Source organism: Aquarana catesbeiana, linkage group LG03 (genome assembly GCF_042186555.1).
Source record: "Aquarana catesbeiana isolate 2022-GZ linkage group LG03, ASM4218655v1, whole genome shotgun sequence".
In the NCBI taxonomy this organism is placed as follows: domain Eukaryota; kingdom Metazoa; phylum Chordata; class Amphibia; order Anura; family Ranidae; genus Aquarana; species Aquarana catesbeiana.
The window spans coordinates 680,238,253-680,262,085 of record NC_133326.1 but is presented as its reverse complement, the minus strand read 5'-3'; the positions used below and the strand labels follow the sequence as shown (position 1 = coordinate 680,262,085).

General features: G+C 43.5%; 1 protein-coding gene across 1 annotated transcript in view; it reads left to right on the top strand.

Moving 5' to 3' along the window:
* Nucleotides 1–20,812, top strand: part of LOC141133521 (uncharacterized) — a 60,229-nt gene extending 39,417 nt beyond the window's left edge. The window contains exons 4-9 of the mRNA XM_073622949.1: nucleotides 25–381; nucleotides 5,120–5,215; nucleotides 9,665–9,686; nucleotides 9,869–9,911; nucleotides 14,869–14,925; nucleotides 16,608–20,812. Coding sequence (XP_073479050.1) covers nucleotides 25–381; nucleotides 5,120–5,215; nucleotides 9,665–9,686; nucleotides 9,869–9,911; nucleotides 14,869–14,925; nucleotides 16,608–16,736 — 704 coding nt within the window. The 3' untranslated portion in view covers nucleotides 16,737–20,812. The remainder of the gene's footprint in view (nucleotides 1–24; nucleotides 382–5,119; nucleotides 5,216–9,664; nucleotides 9,687–9,868; nucleotides 9,912–14,868; nucleotides 14,926–16,607) is intronic.
* Nucleotides 20,813–23,833: the final 3,021 nt, after the last annotated feature.

The window sequence follows — 23,833 nt, the reverse complement described above, 5'->3', positions numbered from 1 at the left end:
ATAACATTTGTTCTTATCTGTTAGATAAAACGATTTCCTTAAACATCCTCCAGTCAGAGGATACTGAATTCCATCATCCCACAACAATCAATTGCAGCTTCACTGTACAAAGTAAGAGCAGTATATTAAGGACAGAAGTCTACTGGATGATCGGAGACCCAAGAGAGGACTACGTCTACCACCCAAACCCGGACTACATACACCCGGATTACAAGGGAAAGACCAGACTGGTGGATGGTTCCAATCTTCTCCTGGAAGACTTCCATGGGCCAGATAACACCACCTTCTACTGCCGAGTGATCATAAGAAAATGCTTGGGAGATGGGAACCAGATAAGGACAATCTTAGAGGACGGTGCTGGAACATGTTTAAGAATTAGAGGTATTCATTGACTGTAAATATCAAAAAGTACAATTAACCTTTAAACATTTAATGATGATACTTCAGCGTGGTTAACTACCTAACTAAAGGTAACAGAACCTACTGCAGCAAGCACCTGGTCAGCTGATCCTAGCAGATAATGAGATACAGGCATACCCCACTTTTAAGTATGCAATGAGGTTTATTTACTAATGCTGGAAAGTGCAAAATCAGGCTCACTTCTGCATAGAAACCAATGAGCTTCCAGGTTTTATTACAAAAGCTTAATTGAACAAGTTGGGGTTAGAAGCTCATTGGTTTCTATGCAGCAGTGAGCCTTATTAAAACTTTCCAGCTTTAGTAAATAAACCCCATTGGGTACTTAAAAGTGGGGTATGCCTGGAATTGGGTAATGATGAGGCTGCGCTGTGGGCTCAATCATAATTACTGAGAATAAATATAAAGTGCAAAGAATAGATACAAATAAACTAATAACAAACACAGTAAGTCATATGATAAAGTGCATATGTAAATTAATCTAGAATTTCATCCCAACAAAATAGTGACACATATTATAGAAAGAAAAGTTTCCCAATGCGGTTTTGTAGTGCAGCCAAAAAATTGGAATAAAAAGTAGAAAAAATAAATTTTTACTGAAAAAATTTAATACAATATAGCTTGTGTTAAAACATGAGCTCTGTAACTGAAGCAATTGTATATACATCATAGTAATACAGTCATAAGTGTACATAAAACACACATAGTATGGTATAGGTATGTATAATCATACTAAAAACACTGACGCGTTTTGCCATTACTAGTAGAGGTCTTTTTCTCGGGGAAAAGAAGTACAAGAACTCTACAAGAGAATATAATAGGAGAGAACATACATTTGAACAACAATATATATGTAACATCAACGCATGTATTGCCAAAATACAACCATATTTACCAAAAACGGCTGTAAAGATGGCCTTCAAAGTGCTGTGCTTGAAGGTTGCTGTGCTTGAAGAGATCCAGGCGGCGTGGCAAGAGGTCCTGGCCCACCGTGCCGAGGAAGGGGTGAAGTATCTGGAAGGCCAGTCAAATAGGCCCAGGAGAGATCGCGCTTGAAGCCCACACCCTGGGGAAAGGGCAAAGAGGGGCCCTGGAACCAGGAGCGGGACCAAAAGCACCCCCCGAGCTACTATGGGATTACATAATAATGGTAGTAAAAATAAACAATTATTAGAAAAAAGTGACACATATTAAAGCGGAGTTCCACCCAATTTTTAAAGGTGGTCTTAAAAGAAAGACCACCTCTCCACCCCTAGTTTTTGGATATTAAAATAAAAAATTCTCTCTCTCGTACCTTTTTAGAAGTACTAAGATTACTTCCGATCCAGCCAGGCCGCGGCCCGAGGACATCACATCCTCTTCTGCGGCGAGCCCCCCCGTTGTCTTCTGGGACATGTGTGTGTCCCAGAAGACAAGCTGGCCATTCACAAAGCGCCGCACGACTCGAGTATGTGCAGTCGGAAATCGGCATTGAAGTTAGAATGGCGGCGCCTGCACCCGATCCGATGGACGGATCGGCCTCGGGGGGGCTGACATCGCTGGCTCTCTGGACAGGTAAGTGTCCTTATTAAAAGTCAGTAGCTACAGTGTTTGGAGCTGCTTGATTTTTTTAAAAAGAAGAACATTTCGGCTGGAACACCGCTTTAAGGCTAAAGTGCAAAACAGTGCCTGTGCATACATAAAAATGTGACAGTAGTGATATGATGAATCCAAAAAAAATGAACATTCGAGGGAGCACCCTAGGTTAGGGTGATCAATGATGAACTATATATAACAGTCCCAAATCAACTAATATAATAACGCAAAAAGTTCGATGAAACAATGTCCAAAGTGAATGATAGGTGATGGTTCCCTTCACCGTGAATGGTGCAGTAAAAACGTCTGGTGTCTAGCCAATCCAAAATGTGGTGGCACCTAAATGTGTACTAGCCTCTCACCTTACTGCTGTAAGGTTACAGCATAACTTGAATCTGATGCTTGAAAAGCACAGGCACTGTTTTGCACTTTAGCCTTAACATGTGTCACTATTTTGTTGGGATGAAATTCTAGATTCATTTACATATGCACTTTATCATATGACTTACTGTGTTATTAGTTTATTTGTATAATTTTTTTGCACTTTGTATTTATCCTCAGTAATTATCAGTGAGCCCAAAGCACACCATCATCATTACCCAACCTTGAAATATTGCAAAAGCAGTTCTTATTCCTGTTTTTTGTTTTCTTGTTTTTTTGTGGGTTTTTTGTATGTTTTTGTAAAAAAAAAAAAAAATACACAAAGATGCTGAAAACAACTTAAAATAAGTTTTTATTTTTCTTCAGACTTTTTTTTAAAACTTTGTTGGCTTTATATTGCCGTTAATGTAATTCCATTGTTGGAATCTTATGGAAAAGGACTACGTGAGACTATTTTTCATTTTGTTTTACCCATCCATGTTCCATTGGGGGAGATTTCTCTTCACATCCTTTCCCATAGCCAAAACAGAAAGTAACAGGAAACCCCCCCCCCCAAAGTGAAGGACTCCCTGGTTGTCAACAGAACTAGTGTCCCAATGTTCCCTAAATTAGGGATTTTCTTTCAATTTCAGAGATAACAGTAAACAGGACAAATAGGATGAATTTCCGGAACGGGGGGCACAGACAGCAATAAAAACCTGACAGGTGTTCTAATCCCTCTCCACTCTATCCAATGCTAAAGGAAAAAAGCCTTATGCCCCGTACACACGATCGGATTTTCCGATGGAAAATGTGTGATAGGACCTTGTTGTCGGAAATTCCGACCGTGTGTAGGCTCCATCACACATTTTCCATCGGAATTTCCGACACACAAAGTTTGAGAGCTTGCTATAAAATTTTCCGACAACAAAATCCGTTGTCGGAAATTCCGATCGTGTGTACACAAATCCGACGCACAAAGTGCCACGCATGCTCAGAATAAATAAAGAGATGAAAGCTATTGGCTACTGCCCCGTTTATAGTCCCGACGTACGTGTTTTACGTCACCTCGTTCAGAATCGGATTTTCCGACAACTTTGTGTGAACGTGTGTATGCAAGACAAGTTTGAGCCAACATCCGTCAGAAAAAATCCTAGGAATTTGTTGTCGGAATGTCGGATCAATGTCCGACCGTGTGTACGGGGGAATTAAAGTGTTACTAAACCTACAACAGTAAAATAAGTCTATATATGCAGTAAAGCATGCTTGTTATACTCACTATGGAACCTAGTGAGTATAGAACTCACTTACTATGGAACTAAGGGCTTAATCCAGCACATTGTGTAAAATGGCTGTTTGATCCTGTCTTCTCTGATCCCCCCCTTCTTCCACTGTCTCCAATGCATCCCCTGATAAGACAGAGTCACTCTGCACATGCTCAGCTTCGTGTGTGTTGCTAGTGAGAGTTTTTTTATTTTCTTGGGAACCAAGGAATAGGGAGAGGGAAGGGACTGTGTGTTTAGAAGTTTGGTCTGTCTGGCCCAAATAATGAGAAAGTAGAAAGTAGAAAAAAAAAACACCTGGTACCAAAGGTACGGTGAGAGACACCTTAGGGTTGTTAATAGACAGACCAAACCAGAAGGTAAAAAGGTATAAATTTTATTACAAATTAACAATGGTATACACATAAGAACAAGACATGTGAAGCATAAAAGTAATAACTAATACCTTGAATAATACAATTGTATAGACTGGTCACTATCCTGGTGCAGGAGGGACTAGTGACGATCAACACAGTGTATATAACACTTTGCATGTTATGGACTTTATTTTCTTGGGAGAGTGCATGTGATCAGCACAGGGCCAATCAGCACTGTCTAGACCAAGGGTCAGGGGTCCTGCAGCCTCATAGGACAGTCAGAGGAGAATGAAAACTCTCACATGCTTTAACCAGACACTGATAGAAGTCCTAAGACTGCTATATACTGCTGATGAGAAAAGGTATTTAGCAGTTTATATTTACTAAAACAAATGCATTTCCATGTTCTGTGTACTGTGGGAGATCAGATATAGTGAATGCAGAGTCCTGGGTTTAGTAACACTTCAATAGCTCTGTGTCTATATTACACTGCAGACCATTTAAAAGATGTTACATCTTTATAAATGGTCTGCAATACACACACAAGGCCATGGATTACACACAAAAAATGTAAAATGAAGACATGAATGAGTCACTATGTGATAATCTTGTGATCGTTTCAAACTAGATTAAATAAATTATTGGTGTTTGTTGACAAAACAAAGGCATTTATTAGCTAAAAGCCGGAGAGAAGAAATAAACCTTTTCTGGCTTGATAAAGGTTTATTATACAGCAATCAGGGGCAATGAAGGTGTAAACATCATAGTGCCTTGACTTGCTAATATAGTAAATCCAGTGCATGGAGCAATTAGGCTTTGCTTACATCTGTCCTTGCTTTTATTTCAACATTTTCCTTACAAGTGCTGCCAGGCAAAATTTTAGAACAAAATTCACTGGAATTTCACCAAATGTTCAACCAGAAAATTTACAGCAATTCTAGAGATGGCGACATTTCCAGCTAATGCCTTTTAAAGATGTGCCTATGGATAAGGGTCATATGAGGATCTGTCCTTTCAGAATTTGTCCTTTGATTTTAGCTAGTGATACAAATGTACAGTTGAGGAATAAAATTACTCGTAAATGCTCTTATGGTATCTCATTAACTGCATGTATCTTTCAAATTACAGGTAACTCCACCCTAATATTCCCAATTGTAATGGGTGTGGCCGTTGTCTTCCTGGTCATCTTCATTGTGTTGGTCATCTGCTGGATAAAAACAAGAGGTAAGTCTACATTTGTAAACACAGAGAAAACGACAGATCATAAATGATAAAAAATAAAGGTTTTCTGGAAAAATTTAAGTTTTATTGAGGGAAACTGGTGTAAATTTTGGAAGAAGGAAACAATTTCAAAAAATGAAATATAAGGTAACTATGTTGTTGCTTAATGTACACTATCAAGATTTTTAGAACAAAAGGGTGGGAGGTATTGTGATGGAACCATCCAGCACCCAGCTTGGGTGCTTCCGTCAAGATATAGCTTCCTCCAGTCTGGACCCAGGAACCAGGTGTTGTTGCTGAGCACCCAAGACTAGGCGACACTAGCTTAGGTGCTCTGGAACTGGAAGTAACTTTAATGTAAAATCACACAGGTTATGTAGCAAGCAGATCAGGTGAAGGCCTAGTCACGTTATTATATGCAAAGGAAAATGTATACCAGAATATAATTTACATAGGTACTGAACAGCCAACATAAGCAGTATGCTAATCCACCTCTAGCAACGAATAGCTGACAGTGATCTAAATAACAATAACTAATTAACAACTAGCCACTTAAACCAGCCTAGGTGACCAGATGATCCAGCACCCTGCCCACAACCCTGGATACATAGTACATTATACATTATTATAAGCATAAACACATCACATCCCAGAACGGTTCCATAACAAGGTAAAGTGGTCACAATATTCTTATCTCCAAGAGATACGCAGACAGACAGAACCAATAGGTAAATCAATCAACAATGGGAATGCACAGCTAGGAGGCGCACAATAGGGGAGACACAAACTTGTGTTATCTGTCCACCAGACAAGTCATCAGAAGACATACAATGTCCCAGCAGTCTGATAAAGTGGAATTCATTTATTTTCATAGATTTCCTGTGGGATATTCTTGATAAATATTACTGTCCCAAGTAAAGCTTCTCCAACTCAGTCTGCAGGAGGTCCACCATACTTCCTCTGTCCATTAACCTGTACAAGATTAATATTACACCTTTCCATCCACTCCAGATGGGAAGTTTTATTGTCCTTATTCAGAGAATGAATCCAAGCCTCGCTCTCAGCATTCATCACGTTGTCCATCATTAAAGAATGATCTGCTCTCTCCATGGGATCAGAGACTGAACTTAGCTTTTTACCATGCTGTAACAGGAAGAAGCAGACAAAATCCATGGGCCATGGATGGGTAGGAGGCTTGCCTCTAGTCCCCTCCAAAAGCCCCTGTCCCAGTTGGGTCTGTCACAGGTGTATATCACAACATAATATTCTGGAAGTATGCATTGCTCTTAAATTTAGCTGTAACATAGGTATAGTGGGTACTTATGTTAATATGCTCTAAACAGCTAAAGGGAAATGAGTAAGGACAATTTGATGGGGACACCGGAGAGCAGAGTAAGATGAGACAGTAGCAAACCATTAAAGTTTATCTCAAGGCAAAACTTTTTTTAGTTTTGGATATATTCGGGAAAGGTTAGATCCTCTGTCAATTTTTTTTCTTGCTGTCCGTGTTTCTTCTGGGAACATTTATCCCTATATTTGTATTAATGATCATTGTTACCAAGGGAAAAAAAATGAAGGTAAACACAAAATTACAAAATTGTCTCCAGAACAGGAGCTGAGATGAAACCTTCCAATGGGGATACCTGTTTCAGGGACAATTGTCTGATAGGAGAATTCTCCTCATTTGTGAGATTTCCTGATTCTTGTCTATGAAAAATTTCCCCAATAGGACAAAGACAGCAAAATCTAACCTGCTGGGGGATTGAACCTTTTTCTACTCTAACCAAAGCTAAAAGAAAAGACAGCAAAAAGTAACCTGGTGGAGGCTTAAACAGTGGAAGCTGGTGCTCAATATTTGGGGGGGCAGCAAACCAATTACCACCCCCCCCCCCAGTGGGAGACAGATGGGAATGCGGCGATCCCCCCTTCGAGAGACGAATGGGAATGAGGCGATCCCTCCCCCGCGGGAGATGGACGGGAATGCAGCGGCGATCAGAGACCTCCTTACCTTAGGAAGGAGGCAGATCAAGCAGACATGGATCCGGGCTGCAGTTCCTCGCTTCGGGGTTATTGATTCTCCTCCAGGCTGAACAGGAAGTGGGTCCTGACTGAGACCCGATTGGCCGGGAGTCCTAAGACTCCCTGGCCAATCGGGTCTTAGGAACTGTTTGATTGACCGGGAGGAGAATCAGGAAACAATAGCGACTATTAATTCGCTATTGTCACACAACTGGGTGGGTTCAGGGCTCAGTGCCCTGCGCCCTGAGCCCACCCTTTTTTGAAGCTTAAAATGTGCTTAAAATGTGCTTAAAAAAAGAAAAACCCTATTGAAACCCAAACCCTATTGAGAACCCTATTGAAAAGTCTGGCTCCCTGCATGTAGATTAGGGGGCCGGACGCATAGATAGGAGGGTCGGCCCCCATGCTCTCTCTTTGGATGGGCCGCCACTGGGCTTAAACCTTCTTCTAAAAACTAAAAGAAATTCAGTTCTGGTTATACAGAGTCTTTAACCGCTTACCGACTGCCCAATCACAACCCAGAGCCCTGTGTTGATAAACACAGGGCTCTATATGGAGGGAATGAACTCTTTGATTCTTCTCTCTGCAAAACAAGGAGAAGGAACAAACATATTTAGTAAAAAGCAGCACACATTACACATTTGTTAGACACAAAGTTAACCCCTTTATCGTCCTGAGATGTTAACCCCTTCCCATCCAGTGTCATTAGTACAGTGACAGTGTATAGTATTAGCTCTGATCACTGTGTTACTGTCACTGGTGATGTCAGTGTCAGTTAGTGTACCCCCCCGCCAGAGTCAGTTAATGTCTGTAAGTCAATGATCACCGCCATTACAAGTATAAAAAAATAAATAAATAACAATTCCAGTATATGAACCATGATTTGTAGACGCTATAACTTTCACACAAACCAATCAATATACTATTATTGAAATTTTTTTTTACCAAAGACATGTAGCAGAATACATTTTATTCTACATTTTTGAAGAAATTCAATTTTTTTAAATATTTTTATTGGATATTTTATCGCAGAAAGTAAAAAAATAGTTTTTTTTTTTTTTTTTTTAATTTTTGGTCTTTTTTAACCACTTGCCGCCCGCCCACCGTTAAATGACGGCGGGATGGTGCGGCTCTCGTTCTGGGTGGACGTCATATGATGGTGCACCCGAACGGGTGCTACTGCGCGCAGCATGGTGATCGCAGTCCCACTGTGTTGCTAGGACAGGGCGCAACCCCGATCTCTGTAAAGACCCGCTGACGCGGCTCTTTAATCATGTGATCGGCTGTGTCCAATCACAGCCGGTCACATGTAAACAAGGAAGTGCCGGTAATCGGCTCTCCTCGCCTCACACCGACAGAGTGTGTGGCGAGCAGAACCGATCAGCGGCATTTCCTCGCAGGGGACAGTGAGAGATGTAATCAGGGCACTGATGATCAGTGCCCTGATTACATTAGAGCGCCACCAGTGCCAGCAACCCATGCAAACCAGTGCCAACCAGTGCCAGCAACCAGTGCCAACCAGTGCCAGCAATCATAGCCCACCAGTGCCAACAATCAGTGCCCACCACAGCCAGAAATCAGTGCTCATTAGTGATGCCAGTCAGTGCTGGGTTTCAGTGCCGTCTATCAGTAATGCCCATCAGTGCAACCTATTAATGCCTATCAGTGCCATTAGTGCCGCCCATCAGTGCCGCTTATCCATGCTGCCTATCAGTGCCCATCATTGCCGGCTATCAGGGCCCACCAGGGCCACCTATCAGTGCTGCCTATCAGCGCTCATCAGTGCCACGTATCAGTGCCCATAAGTGCAGAATATTAGTGCCTCCTCATCAGTGCCACCTAATCAGTGCCCATAAGTTCCACCTCATTAGTGCCCATCAGTGCAGCCTATTAGTGCCCATCAGTGCAGCCTATTAGTGCTCATCAGTGCTGCCTCATCAGCGCACATCAGTGAAGGAGAAAAATTACTTATTTACAAAATTTATTGACAAAAACTAAGAAACTTTTTTTTCAACATTTTCAGTCTTTTTTTTTTGTTTAGGAAAAAAAATAAAAATTCCAGCAGTAATTAAATACCACCAAAAGAAAGCTCTATTTGTATGAAGAAAATGATAAAAATTTCACATGGTTACATTCTTGCATGACCGCGCAATTGTCATTCAAAGTGCGACAGCGCTGAAAGCTGAAAAATGGCCTGGGCAGGAAAGGAGGTGAAAGTGCCCGTTAGATAAGTAGTTAATTTAAATAATTAAAAAAAAAATTATATAAATGTAATTTGGGTACAGCGTTGCATGATCAACCAATTACCAGTTAAAGTAGCGCAGTGCTGCATAGCAAAAAAAAAAATGGTCTGGTCGTGAAGGGGGTGAAACCTTCCAGAGCTGAAGTGGTTAAATAGTAAATAACTGTAATTATTGTTGTTTTCTCATATAGGTAACAAGCCGCCTAACTCTGGGTATGTCTATTATATATAATATATTATATAATCTATCTATCTATCTATCTATCTATCTATCTATCTATCTATCTATCTATCTATCTATCTATCTATCTATCTATCTATCTATCTATCTATCTATCTTCAATATAAATGTATGAATATCTATCCAACTACCACTAATTACCTTTTTTTATTAGGGACACTTTTTCTGAAACTACAGAGAAGACAGAAGATAAAAAAGTAGGTCAAATGTTTAAATGCACACAAAAGCCAAAAAATATGTGTATTTCTACTATACTTCTAAGTGCTACTTTTTGTATCAATGGAAACATGTTATTAGAAATCTCCTGTAGTGTTAGCTGGAGTTCTTATTTTTTTTTTTGGTCTAGTCCCTTTAAGTTTGCTAGTCTACGTTTTTTATTACTCTATTTTTTTTGGTGACAAAAGCTTCCAATACACTGACACTGCAATTGCTGTGACCCTATTATTTTTTTACAGTGAGGGGGCTGGCATATCCAAAAGCCTCCATATTGGTCTTGTTGAGTCTAATGGTGATTATTCATAGGCCTTGCAGTGCATTAACCACTTCAGCCCCGGAAGGATTTACCCACTTCCTCACCAGGCCATTTTTTTGTGATACGGCACTGCGTCGCTTTAACTGACAATTTCATGTTCATGTGACGTTGTACACAAACAAAGTTTATATCCTTTTTTTCCCACAAATAGAGCTTTCTTTTAGTGGTATTTGATCACCTTTGTGGTTTTTCTTTTTTTGCGCTATAAACAAAAAAAGACCAACAATTTTGAAAAAAAAAAAAAAACAATATTTTTACTTTTTGCTATAATAAATATCCGAAAAAAAATCTTCATCAGTTTAGGCCAATATGTATTCTGCTACATATTTTTGGTAAAAAAAAAAAATTGCAATAAGCGTATATTGATTGGGTTGCACAAAAGTTATAGTGTCTACAAAATAGGGGATATATTTATGGTATTTTTATTATACATTTTTTTTTTACTAGTTATGGCGGTGATCAGCGTTTTTTAGCGGGACTGCGACATTGCGGCGGACACATCGGACACTTTTGACACTTTTTTGGGACCATTGACATTTATACAGCGATCAGAGCTATAAAAATGCACTGATTACTGTATAAATGACACTGGCAGGGAAGGGGTTAACACTAGGGAGTGATCAAAGGGTTAAATGTGTTCCCTGTGAGGTGTTTCTAACTGTGGGGGGAGGGGACTGACTGGGAGTACAGAGAGATCACTGTTCCTGATCACTAGGAACAGACGATCACTCTGAACTCCCCTGTCAGAATAGGGATCTATCTGTTTACATTGACAGATCCCCGTTCTGTTTCAAGTCCAGAATTTGTAAAGCTTGTTTGAGCTGTCAAAAAAAAGGGATGGAGAGCTGAGGTTACACTCTGCAGAGCTCAGTGAGGAGAGCTCTGAAAGCTGATTGGAGGGAAAGGACACACCTCCCTTCACACAGCACACAGGAACAGAGCTGAGTCTGTAAATCAGCTGGAGATTCCTCTCCTGTCACCTTTTTTCTCTTGGTGTCAGAAAAAATTGTCAGAAGTGACTCATGCTGATAGTAGAGGAAGGAGGCAAGACATGAAAGAAATGACACTTAGAGGGTTTTTTTACTGAAAAGTGCAAAATCTGGTGCAGCTCTACATAGAAACCAATCAGCATCCAGGTTTTATTGACAAAGCTCAATCGTACAAGCTGAAGTTAGAAGCTGAAGGCTACCATGCACAGCTGCACCAGATTCTGAGTGCTCCAGTTTTAGTAAATCGACCCCTAAGTGCTCTGGATTTAGTACACACTATATATGGATATACTTTGCTCATATTTTATGTCTGAGGTTTACAACCACTTTAAGGTTTGAAAAAATTCGACCTGGTGAATGTGGACAAAGATTTGCTGGGATCTAAGTAGGGTTGCCACCTGTCCAGGATTCACCCAGACAGTCCGGATTTGGAACCATTTGTCAGGGTTTCAGTCCACCTGAAACCCGGACACATTATTCAGACAGGAATGTGGTTCGGAATAGGGCCTGACAGGAGGGAGAGGGGGCACCATGAGTGCCGCAATACTGTTGTCTTTGGAGTGCCCAAAGGTGCCCCAGGTCTGTTACAATCCTATAGTATCAGTATCCAAACTGCAGCCCTTTGCTTGCTTTTATCCAGCCCTTGGGGCACTATTTCATCCACTGATACCACCAATGGAGCATGATTCCCCCCACTGACACTAATGATGGGGTACAATTCTTCCAAATTACAGCAAAAGGGCCATTGACATCAATGAAGGGGCACAATTCCTCCAACAGATACCAATGAAGGGGCACAATTCCTCCCACTGATACCAATGAAGGGGCACAATTCCTCCAACAGATACCAATGAAGGGGCACAATTCCTCCCACTGATACCAATGAAGGGGCACAATTCCTCCAACTGATACCAATGAAGGGGCACAATTCCTCCAACTGATACCAATGAAGGGGCACAATTCCTCCCACTGATACCAATGATGGGGCACAATTCCTCCAACAGATACCAATGATGGGGCACAATTCCTCCAACAGATACCAATGAAGGGGCACAATTCCTCCAACAGATACCAATGAAGGGGCACAATTCCTCCCACTGATACCAATGAAGGGGCACAATTCCTCCAACAGATACCAATGAAGGGGCACAATTCCTCCCACTGATACCAATGAAGGGGCACAATTCCTCCAACTGATACCAATGAAGGGGCACAATTCCTCCAACTGATACCAATGAAGGGGCACAATTCCTCCAACTGATACCAATGAAGGGGCACAATTCCTCCAACTGATACCAATGAAGGGGCACAATTCCTCCCACTGATACCAATGAAGGGGCACAATTCCTCCAACTGATACCAATGAAGGGGCACAATTCCTCCAACTGATACCAATGAAGGGGCACAATTCCTCCAACTGATACCAATGAAGGGGCACAATTCCTCCAACTGATACCAATGATGGGGCACAATTCCTCCCACTGGGACCAATGATGGGGCACAGCTCCTCCCACTGAGACCAATGATGGGCTGCAATTACTCCCATTGAAACAAACAATAGGGCATTATTTTTTCCCACTGACATCGGGGACATTTTCTACTCCCAATGGCTAGTCTGGCCCCCCTAAAGTCTGAAGGACAGTAAACCCCTGCTATAGTGTTTACCAAAAAAATAACATTACAGTGCACCGCTAAAGTGTTCGGGTTTGGCTTGAAGAAAAAGTGGCAACCCTAGATCTAAGAACTAAGTGAATTTTCCACAAATCCATAGTCATGATAAATCCAAACCTCATTCCTGGTCAGTGCACTACTGGGGACTAGTATTGAAAATACAGTTTGCTGGAAAGAAGAAGAGTAACATCTTAGATTTCAAGACCTAAGTGTAAATTATCAGCCTTCTGACCCCTTCCATAGCAACACTGAGCAAGTGATGGAGGAGATGGTTTGGTAATCATTATAATCATATAATCATAGTAATCATAATTATAATAATAATCAGTATATTTTATATGATTACCGTATTTATCAGCGTATAACACACACAGGCGTAAAACACGCACCACAATTTAAGAGGGAAGTTTCAGGGAAAAAAAATTTTTTTTTTTTAAATAAACCACTTTGAAGCAAAATAATGGTCAGTGAGCATCAATGCAGCTTCAGTGCAGCCTGATCTGTGCCCATCTGCAGCCTGATCTGTGCCCATCTGCAGCCTGATCTGGTCCCATCTGCAGCCTGATCTGGTCCCATCTGCAGCCTGATCTGGTCCCATCTGCAGCCTGATCTGGTCCCATCTGCAGCCTGATCTGTGCCCATCTGCAGCCTGATCTGGTCCCATCTGCAGCCTGATCTGGTCCCATCTGCAGCCTGATCTGTGCCCATCTGCAGCCTGATCTGGTCCCATCTGCAGCCTGATCTGTGCCCATCTGCAGCCTGATCTGGTCCCATCTGCAGCCTGATCTGGTCCCATCTGCAGCCTGATCTGTGCCCATCTGCAGCCTGATCTGTGCCCATCTGCAGCCTGATCTGGTCCCATCTGCAGCCTGATCTGGTCCCATCTGCAGCCTGATCTGTGCCCATCTGCAGCCTGATCTGGTCCCATCTGCAGCCTGATCTGTGCCCATCTGCAGCCTGATCTGGTCCCATCTGCAGCCTGATCTGCGCCCATCTGCAGCCTGATCTGTTTCCATCTGCAGCCTGATCTGTGCCCATCTGCAGCCTGATCTGTGCCCATCTACAGCCAGATCTGCGCCCATCTCCCCCATCAATGCAGGTCACAATTTCTCATCTCTCGCAGGAAATCACAGAGCCGTCATCTCCAGTTTCCTCGGCTCTCAGTCAGCAGTCACATACACAGTCCCGCCTCCGCCATCGGCATTGGACCAGCTTCTGTGATAGACAGAACACTGGTCCAATGCCGGTGGTGGAGGCGGGACTGTGTGCGTGTGACGTGAGAGCCGAGTAGATAGGAGATGACGGCTCGGTGAATTCTGGCGGCACTCGTCCCCCTCCTTCCCCTCCAAGGTACGCTGTCGGCGTATAACATGCACCCATGATTTTCCCCCTATTTTCAGGGGAAAAAAGTGTGTGTTATAAGCCGATAAATACGGTATATCATTTTTATTGTCCTGCACATAAAACATACTTCTGTAAACTCTAATATTTTTGCAGAACTACTGATCTCAGCTGTCTTATCAGTTTATAGCTGATGAGTGACTCTATACAGCCTGAGGAAGATTACATTAGGCTTACAGGTTAATGCTGAAGCTAGCTAGAACCCTGAGGAAGACTGCATTAGGCATACAGGGTTAAAGAGTATGTAAACCCAACATTTTATATTCCTGAACTGTGCCTGCTATACCAGATACTTGTATGAGAAAGTCTCTTGTTCTGTTTGTATTGCTTCCTTTGTGTAAAATCCCTTCCAGTCCACCCTTTTCCTATTAAAAACTGACCACACTAGGCATGAGAGCACAGCATGGTCAGTTATCTAGCTGTGCTGGGAACTCAGTCCACTCTCCTCCAATGAGTTTTGACTTGTCCTGACCATTCCTTCCAATTTCAATACTTTTTTTTGTGTGACTGAAGTTACTTTAGAATGTACCTTGTGGCCAAAGTTTTTTTTTTTTTTTCCAGAATGTGGAAGAAGTTGAACTGTCCCCAGAACAGGAAAAGAGGAAAATAATTATAAGGGTAATGTGTTCTGGTGACAAACAGGGGTCTTGATTAAAAATGTGTGGAGATTCAGTCAGAAAAATGTTCTTTTGGCAGAGGTCCGAATTTCATGTTTGCATAGAACACATCACAGCCCCCCCTGTACATCAGTGTCTTTAGCCTAACCTTCACATCATAGCCCCCTTTACACCACAGCCCCCTCTTTACATCACTATCCTCAGCCCCCCTTCACATCACAACCCCTCTTAACATCACAGTTCCCCCTTTACATCAGTGTCCCCTATGAGTGGCGGCTGGTGATTTTGGGGGCGCAAACAAAGCCCTCCAGGTCCTTACCTGCAAACAAAGCCTCCAGCTTGGGCTGTCAAGGCTCCCCTGATACCCGGCGGCTTCCGTGTTTCTAATCTTCAGCCTCTTGATTGGCTGGGACAAGAAGCCGGAAACCGGAAGTGACAAGATGGCAAATTTAGATTAGTTAAAATCAAAAGTGGGAGGGTTCGTGGCGCAGTACTCTGCGCCCCGTGGACAATGTAAAGCAAGCCAATTAGAGCCTCAGGCTCTAATAACGTGCTTGAGAAAAATTCATGGACCTAATAGACTTCTATTAGTCCGGTGCCCCGCGCAGTGTCCTGCACACACATAGAACAAGTTATTTGTAAGTAAATTATAATATGTCTAACATTTTTTAACTTTAAGATGTTAAAACATGTTAGCCATATTATCATTTATTTAAAAATAAACAATTCCATGATTAGCTTTCCTATTGGGCAAAATTTTTTTGGGGGGGGTGACGCCCCTGTGCCCCTTATGGACCAGCCACCACTGGTCCCTAGTCTTCCTTTACATTGCGGTGCACTTCTCATTACAGTGCATTTTATAGCACAGTGCCCCTTACTTGACAGTGGTGCCCCTTAGGTACAATGCCCCTTTATAACACAGTGCCTCTTTATGTCACAGTGCCCCTTACATCACAGTGGTGCCCCTCCACATCGCAATGCTCCTTTCACTGTAAGCCTCCCTTGCACTGTCCTATCTTTGGCAGGGTAGATGCACTGCCAGCTGTGAAAGCTTTCCCGAGTCTCTTGCCCGGCCACCGACGTCATCCTTACAGCAGGCAGGGGCGAGAGAAGCTGCAGAACAGAATAGAGGACAGGAGCTACCCAACTCAATATGTGAACAAGCGGGTGATTACCCAATTTGTTAATTTGTTCATTTAAAAAGACTCCCATTCTTTGTCCTGGTCTTCAGCACCTCCTGCCCCCGCCTGCTGTGAAGATGACAGCGGAGGCCGGGCAGGAGACTCAGGAGAGCTCACACAGCTGATAAGTGGCAGCCGCGGTCCAGACAGGACTGTCACTAGGTCTGGGTCCGCACTGCGGTCCGCCATTTAGAAATGCATGATCTATTCCAAAGGAACAGAAGAGGAAGTGAATGAAATGCTCCCCATGGGATACATATGGCAGAAAAAACAAAAAATATGAAAGGGGGTTTTAACTATTCCCTTCTCTATACAGAGTAATGTTAGAGCTAGCTAGTACCCTAGGAGGAGCATAGAAAAAACAGGAAAGGTCTAGCTTAGTACCACTAGTACTAAGAAGGAGGTGGGGGAAAGATAAATATATAAATAATAATAAATAAAACACAGAAAAATACATTTATTGCCTGGCTTTAAATATTTTACCCTATACTTTTTTATTTAGATACCCCAACAGGGTGAACATTTGGTATATGCTACTGTCAACCACTCATCGTCTTCTACACTGAAAAAGACAGAGAGTTCACCGCATCCCGATACAGAGGTTCTCTATGCAGATTTGAAAAAGAAGTGAAAAAAAGGAACTGGACTGGGGATTTGTCGTGTTGCTGAACTCTAGGGTTTTTTTTTTAGCTTTCCAAAAGGCTTTCTAGGGAGGAAGTCCCCGTCTCCTCTACTTCATTTTACCAATTAAAAAAAACAGGATGAGCATGCAGTATTGTTTGCAGACCCACTTAGCTCTAATGCCCCGTACACACGGTCGGATTTTCCGATGGAAAATGTCCGATCGGAGCGTATTGTCGGAAATTCCGACCGTGTGTGGGCTCCATCGGACATTTTCCATCGGATTTTCCGACACACAAAGTTGGAGAGCAGGAGATAAAATTTTCCGACAACAAAATCCGTTGTCGGAAATTCCGATCGTGTGTACACAAATCCGACGGACAAAGTGCCACGCATGCTCAGAATAAATAAAGAGATGAAAGCTATTGGCCACTGCCCCGTTTATAGTCCCGACGTACGTGTTTTACGTCACCGCGTTTAGAACGATCGGATTTTCCGACAACTTTGTGTGACCGTGTGTATGCAAGACAAGTTTGAGCCAACATCCGTCGGAAAAAATCCTAGGATTTTGTTGTTGGAATGTCCGAACAAAGTCCGACCGTGTGTACGGGGCATAACAGTTCTACACATATGAAAGTGAATCCGTATTTTGCCTATGGTATAATGCTTTGACTTGACTTTCTATGAAAGTCAAAACTCCTGCAGAGCTATGTACCCTAAAGTTACAAGATTTTCAAAATGATATCTAGGAACAATCCAACTTTTACAGACCCACCATCCCAAAACTATGCCCCCATTTGTAGCAATACCCATAAAAGCATGCCCCCATTTTTTTATGTTCAGAAACAATTGAACAGAAACTTTTGGAAAAAGAGGCACAGGCAATTAGATTTCAAATAAGAAGCACCAAGATACTGTATGCATACATAGCTTGGAGAGACGCCTTGAAGGTATCAAGAAGAAAAAGCACAAGTGGCTCCATTATGGGTTGGCATCTGCATAGTGAAACTGGTGGGTTGGCATTTGCACAGTTGGAGGGCCAAGACCAGTGCCAGGGACACATGCACCTTAAAGGGGACTGTGCCAGGGAATTGGGCACATATATTATCCATCCCCATGCCACCGCATAACCAGTCCTAGTCATTTAGTCACCCTGCAATAAAGTCCATAAAAAGGCTTATGTCCATCAAACTGAACCTCCTAGGGCAGTTGTCTCCAAACTGCAGCCCGGAGGCCAGATGCAGCCCTATTGCTTGCCTTGCTGTGACGTCACTGGATGTGGGGCACAGGGCCAGCTGGCGCACTTTCGGAGCATGTGTGTTCCTTCTTCAGGCTCTGATAGCATCATGATGGAATGAAGCAGTATTTATATGGTGACATGGAGGAGGGAGGAACTACATTACCCAGTGTCCTTTGTCCCTACAGGTGTGGGAAAAATAGGCAACATTGTCTGAATGCAGTGTCTTTGTATCTTTGTAAAATGGGCAAGTTCCAGCTCACCAATCTTGTGGCCAAGGCCCAAACGAAGTGTTCTGGAACAGGCAGGCTCTTCAGGTAGCCTGATTGGCTACCTCACAACCGGAACACTTTATGTTGTCTGTATAGAATGCACCTGGGGAGAATGCACCTGGGATCTCCCTTTCAGGCAGGATATCTCTGACCAGCCTTGGATGCGTGGGAGGAATGGCACACTGACCCAGGAAGGCAGCACCTCTCCCCTGGGTCTTGTCTCCTCCCTTGCCTCATGGTGTCTGCCTAACTCCCAGGCAGTCTCTTTGTTTCTTACTCCTTTTTTCCCTAAAAGCATGCTGGGGTGTGCAGCCCTGTCCCCAAAGAAGTCTATGGGGCCATTTGTTGATGGGGACTACATGTCCCAAGATGCATTGCTGCAGTACTCTTAAAGCTTCATTGATTCCCTCTCCCTGCCAATAGGAAAGCAGGGGAGGGAACAGAATGGGCAGCTGGTCTCTCTGCAAGTGCCACTTGCACACAGTGTAATGCGAGGAGGAAGGAGGGGGAGAATTCCCCCCCCCCAGGGCTGACAGGCAGGGCCAATGTAAGAAATCATGGGGCCCCTTACTACCTACCTGACAGGGCCCCCCACACCTAGAAATATCGAATCGATAGAGCTGCACTCCTGCTGCCTCATGACACTTGCCGGGGGCACAACCAAAAAAGGCTAATGGCTGAAAGCGCTGACCGAAGTGTTCTGGCGGGGGGGGGGGGGGGCGTCCCCCTGTCAGAACACAATAGAACAGCAGGGGAGATTGATGTACTAACATTGGATTGTTAGTACATTGGCTCTGACCTGAGGTGTCAGTTTCTTTTCATTCAGCCTGTGAGGTTGAACGAAAAAAAAAAAACTAACAGTGTATACAAGGCATTAGACCGCATTCACATTTGACTTTTTCTGAATGTGTGACAAAGTGCACAGGTAACGGACATTTTGCAGTGCATTTTGGAAATACACTGCAAATGCGCATAGCGCTTGTGGTGCTATTAATTGTTAATGGCACCCCAAATGCAATTAGCAGACCTGCGTTTTGCCATGTGGCAAAGCTGCATGCCTTAAAAGGTTCTAGAGCCTCTATGATGTGTTTGTCACACATATGGCAGCCCATTCAAGTGAATTGGCCACCCTATGTGTGAAAAACAAGAAAAGAAAAAAAAACACAGCGAGCAGGAACGTGTGTTTCCGCTATAAAGTATAAAGGGAGCCCTAGGGGATATAGAAATGGCTGGGCAGAGATGTTTGTCAGCTGGAGAGAGAGATGTGTCCACTGGCTCCTGGCTCCTAGCCCCAGTGGTATCTACTTACAGTTCTAGGATGGCTCCATATTCACCCCTCTACAAAATCCTAAAATTTCTGTCGCTTCACTCCAGTAGCAGCTTTGTACACTGGTGTGCAGTCATGTTGGAACAGGAAGGGGCCATCCCCAAATTGTTCCCACAAAGTTGGGAGCATGAAATTGTCCACAATGTCTTGGTATGTTGATGCCTTAAGAGTTCCCTTCACTGGAACTAAGGGGCCAGGCACAACCCCTGAAAAACAACCCCACACCATAATCCCCCCTCCACCAAACTTTACACTTGGCACAATGCAGTCAGGCAAGTACCTTTCTCCTGGCATCCGCCAAACCCAGGCACGTCCATCAGATTTCCAGACAGAGAAGCATGATTTGCTACTCCAGAGAACATGTCTCCACTGCTCTAGACTGCTTTACACCACTGCATCCGACGCTTTGCATTGTACTTGATGATGTAAGGCTTGGATGCAGCTGCTTGACCATGGAAACCCAATCCATGAAGCCCTCTATGCACTGTTGTGCTCAGGGATTCTCAAGTGTCCCATGGGATTGTCACCCCGGAGCTATGATGATTGCTAAGTACCTGTCTCCTTTGTGCTTGTTCTTTCTGTTTTGTGTTTCAGGTTACAAGTTGCTTTGCTGTTGCTAGCAGGATTTACCTCAGCCATCGGGCAGATCCTCAGTTAGCTGAGTGCTGGATTGGTGAAAAATCTTTGGCGGGAAAAGAGCTGTCCAATGACGGTAACCTCTTTCCTGTAGATCCTCTCCTGTCCCTGGGTGGAGTCAGCTTTTACATCAACTCTGTCAGCTGGATTCACCTCTGGATTATCTTCAGCCTTATTTTTGGATCTTTTGACCTACTCTCTCACCCACCATCCCCTTTGTTGTGGTCCACCTTTATGTGGGGTAGTGTCACCCCACTTTGTGGGTGGACAGTGGTTGGTACTCTGTTAGCTAGTTGATGTAAGACATTACGGCTTGAGTCTGGTGCCCAAAACTGAACTGCATATTCCAGATGAGGTCTTACTAATGATATGTACAAGGGCAAAATGATATCTCTCTCTCTCTAGTCCATACCCCTCTTAATGCAAGAAAGGACTTTGCTTGCTTTGGAAACCGCAGCTTGGCATTGCATGTTATTATTGAGCTTATGATCTACCAAAACTCCCAGATCCTTCTCCACTATGGATCCCCCCATTATGTATGATGCATGCATATTCTTAGTCTCCAAGTGCATAACTTTACATTTATCAACATTAAACCAGTGAACAGATTTTAATCTTGGGTGTGGACAGACTGACAGCTGTGGGACCTCAATACTCGGGACTGGCAGCTTGGGCAGAGACATATGGTCTGACAGACATCTGGAGATGGAGGCATCCCCAGTCCCAGGCTTTCACTTGCCACTCTGTGTCTCACAGATCCTTCTTCTGCATTGATCTGGTCTTCGCTGGGGGGTCTGTCCTGCCTAGAGTCTTGGACGTAAAGATACTGCCTAGGGGCATATCGGTCCATGCACCTATGTTACTAAGTTTGAATACTTCGGTAGCCCCCTCAGATACTCTTTGGAGTGGACACTACCACCCAGGAAGCACTCTATATTAGATCTCGAGATCCCCAGCAGTACGCCCGGCTGCAGTTCCTGACTAAAGAAGGACCCCGCCTTCGCACCTCCCTCACTCAGAAAAAGTTATTGGCTCAGTCCCAATGCATTTTCAGGCAGGGGGAGAGGTTGGGGAGACTGCTGGCCTGGCTCTCTAAAGAACAGTCTAGGGGGATTAGTGTGCCACATATCCTTGGCCCTGACGGAGACCTTCTCTATGCCCTTGAAGAGATTATTCGGTGCTTTGTCTCGTACTACAGGTCACTTTACAGCTCTAGAGTGACCTATGGGGAGGACGAGTTGACATCTTACTTAGAAGACATAGACATCCCAGCCCTGCAACATATTGGAAGGACTAGATAGATCTATCACGGTAGAGGAAATTCTTAAGGTGCTCAAAACTCTTCAAACTGGTAAAACCCCTGGCCCTAATGGCATTCCAGTGGAGTTCTATAAACAATATGCAGAGGACCTCGTCATTAGATTTCAAGACATGTTAGGGGTGTCACTGGAGTCGGAGAATCTCCCCAAGTCCATGGGCGAAGAAATCATAGTGGTGATCCCTAAGCCGGGGAAGGACCCCTCCCTGTGCTGTTCCTATCGCCCTACCTCCTTGCTAAACGTTGACGCAAAGTTACTGGCCAAAATACTGAACACAGTCATAATGGCCCTAATTCAACCTGACCAGATGGGATTCATGCCAGGTAGAGGCACAGACATTAATATTAGGAGACTATTTTCTCATATTGATAGAGCACAACCAGATACAGCGAGAGTGGTGGCCTCTTTGGACACTGAGAAAGCATTCAATTCAATTGAATGGGGATATTTGTGGAAAGTACTCTTCAAATTTGGTTTCGGCCCTAAGTCTCTGTTATGGTTATGAATGTTATATGCCAAAAAAGAAGGAAATTTTTTTCCCCCAGGGCGGGGTTTTTAGGCAGCAAAATACAAGTATTGAATCAATGTTTTATAAAAAATAAAAATATTTTATTGTACAAAAAATCGCATAACATGAAGGTTAAAAAATGAGCTCCAGTAAGAAGTGCTTAGAAAGTTTATAGGATCAGACACACATTATACAGACATATTTCCATAGCAACATTAAACAAATATTGTCGACATCAGAAAATAAAAGCTGACACATTTCAACCCATATATCGAGGGTCTTCTTCAGAGGTCAGTCTGTTAGAGAATATATGATAAAGGTACACATGTAAAAACTTAATTGCGCACAGTGAAAATAATGTACAGTGCATGCATGTGATATAATTACCCAACAATGTGTGTCCAGCAACAAGAGGCCTCCTAAATGGAGATCCTTTTAAAAAATGCCTATTCTCTCTCCCCAAGGGGTCTCAAAACACCTCCACCGACACGGCCACCAACACCGGAGCAGTAGTCCAACAATGTGGCTTAAGAGAAGTCACACTAGAGGTCGCCCCCCGTCAGGCCAGATAGTCGATCGGGGAGCAAGCCACACCTGTAGCGAAAACCCAGAAATATGCTAAGAAATACACCCATAATATATATGAGAAAAAATATATTAAAAAGTAATTCTTCAAAGAGGTGGTCAAATAAGGGACACCAATCTCCATGCATACCATATATGCAGTTTGCGGCCTCAGAGTATTAGATAAATACATATGTGAAAAGGAATAGTAAGTGAATAGGGGAAATTCATTAGAAATAGTTGAAATAACCAATTGATTAAATAATTAAGTAGAGTACTGATTCAAAGGGTCAGAATAGTATACACCAGCTCATTTAAATAGAGTGATTAAGGTTAGATAAAAAAGGAGTAAGTGATTGTGAGTACTCAAAAATGTGAGGGTGAAAGAAGATAAGTGCGGTGTATACTAACCCGCACATAATAGAAAACAAGTGAAAACCAAACGTGCAAAAACAAAGAATGTGACTAAAAAAAGGAGTGCCCACAATAAAGCCAGACATAGAGGTGACAAAATAAACCTAATGCCGCGTACACACGAGCGGACTTTCCGGCATACTTGGTCCAGCGGACCAGAGTCTGCCGGACAATCCGACCGTGTGTAGGCTCCGGCGGACTTTTTCCCAAAAGCCCGCCGGACCTAGATTTGAAACATGTTTTAAATCTTTCTGTCGGACTCAGTTTCTGGTAGAAAGTACGCTCGTCTGTGTGCTGGTCCGACGGAAAGCCCGCTCGTCTGTATGCTGGTCCAACGGATCAGATACGACGCAAGGGCAGGGTTTGCATTTCGCGCTCGCTGCAATAGGAAAAACACATTTTCCTATTGCAGCGAGTGCGGGGCATACCAGGCCATTAGGTCTGGTATGGATTTTAAAGGGAAGCCCCTACGCCGAAAAAACGGCGTGGGGTCCCCCCTAAAATCCATACCAGACCCCGATCCGAGCACGCAGCCCGGCCGGTCAGGAAAGGGGGTGAGGATGAGCGAGCGCCCCCCCTCCTGAATCGTACCAGGCTGCATGCCTTCAACATGGGGGTGGGTGCTTTGGGGGAGGGGGGGCGCCCTGCAGGGCCCTCATGTTGATGAGGACAAGGGCCTCTTCCCGACAACCCTGGCCGTTGGTTGTTGGGGTCTGCGGGCGGGGGCTTATCGGAATCCGGGAGCCCCCTATAATAAGAGGGCCCCCAGATCCCGATCCCCCACCCTATGTGAATGAGTATAGGGTACATGGTACCCCTACCCATTCACC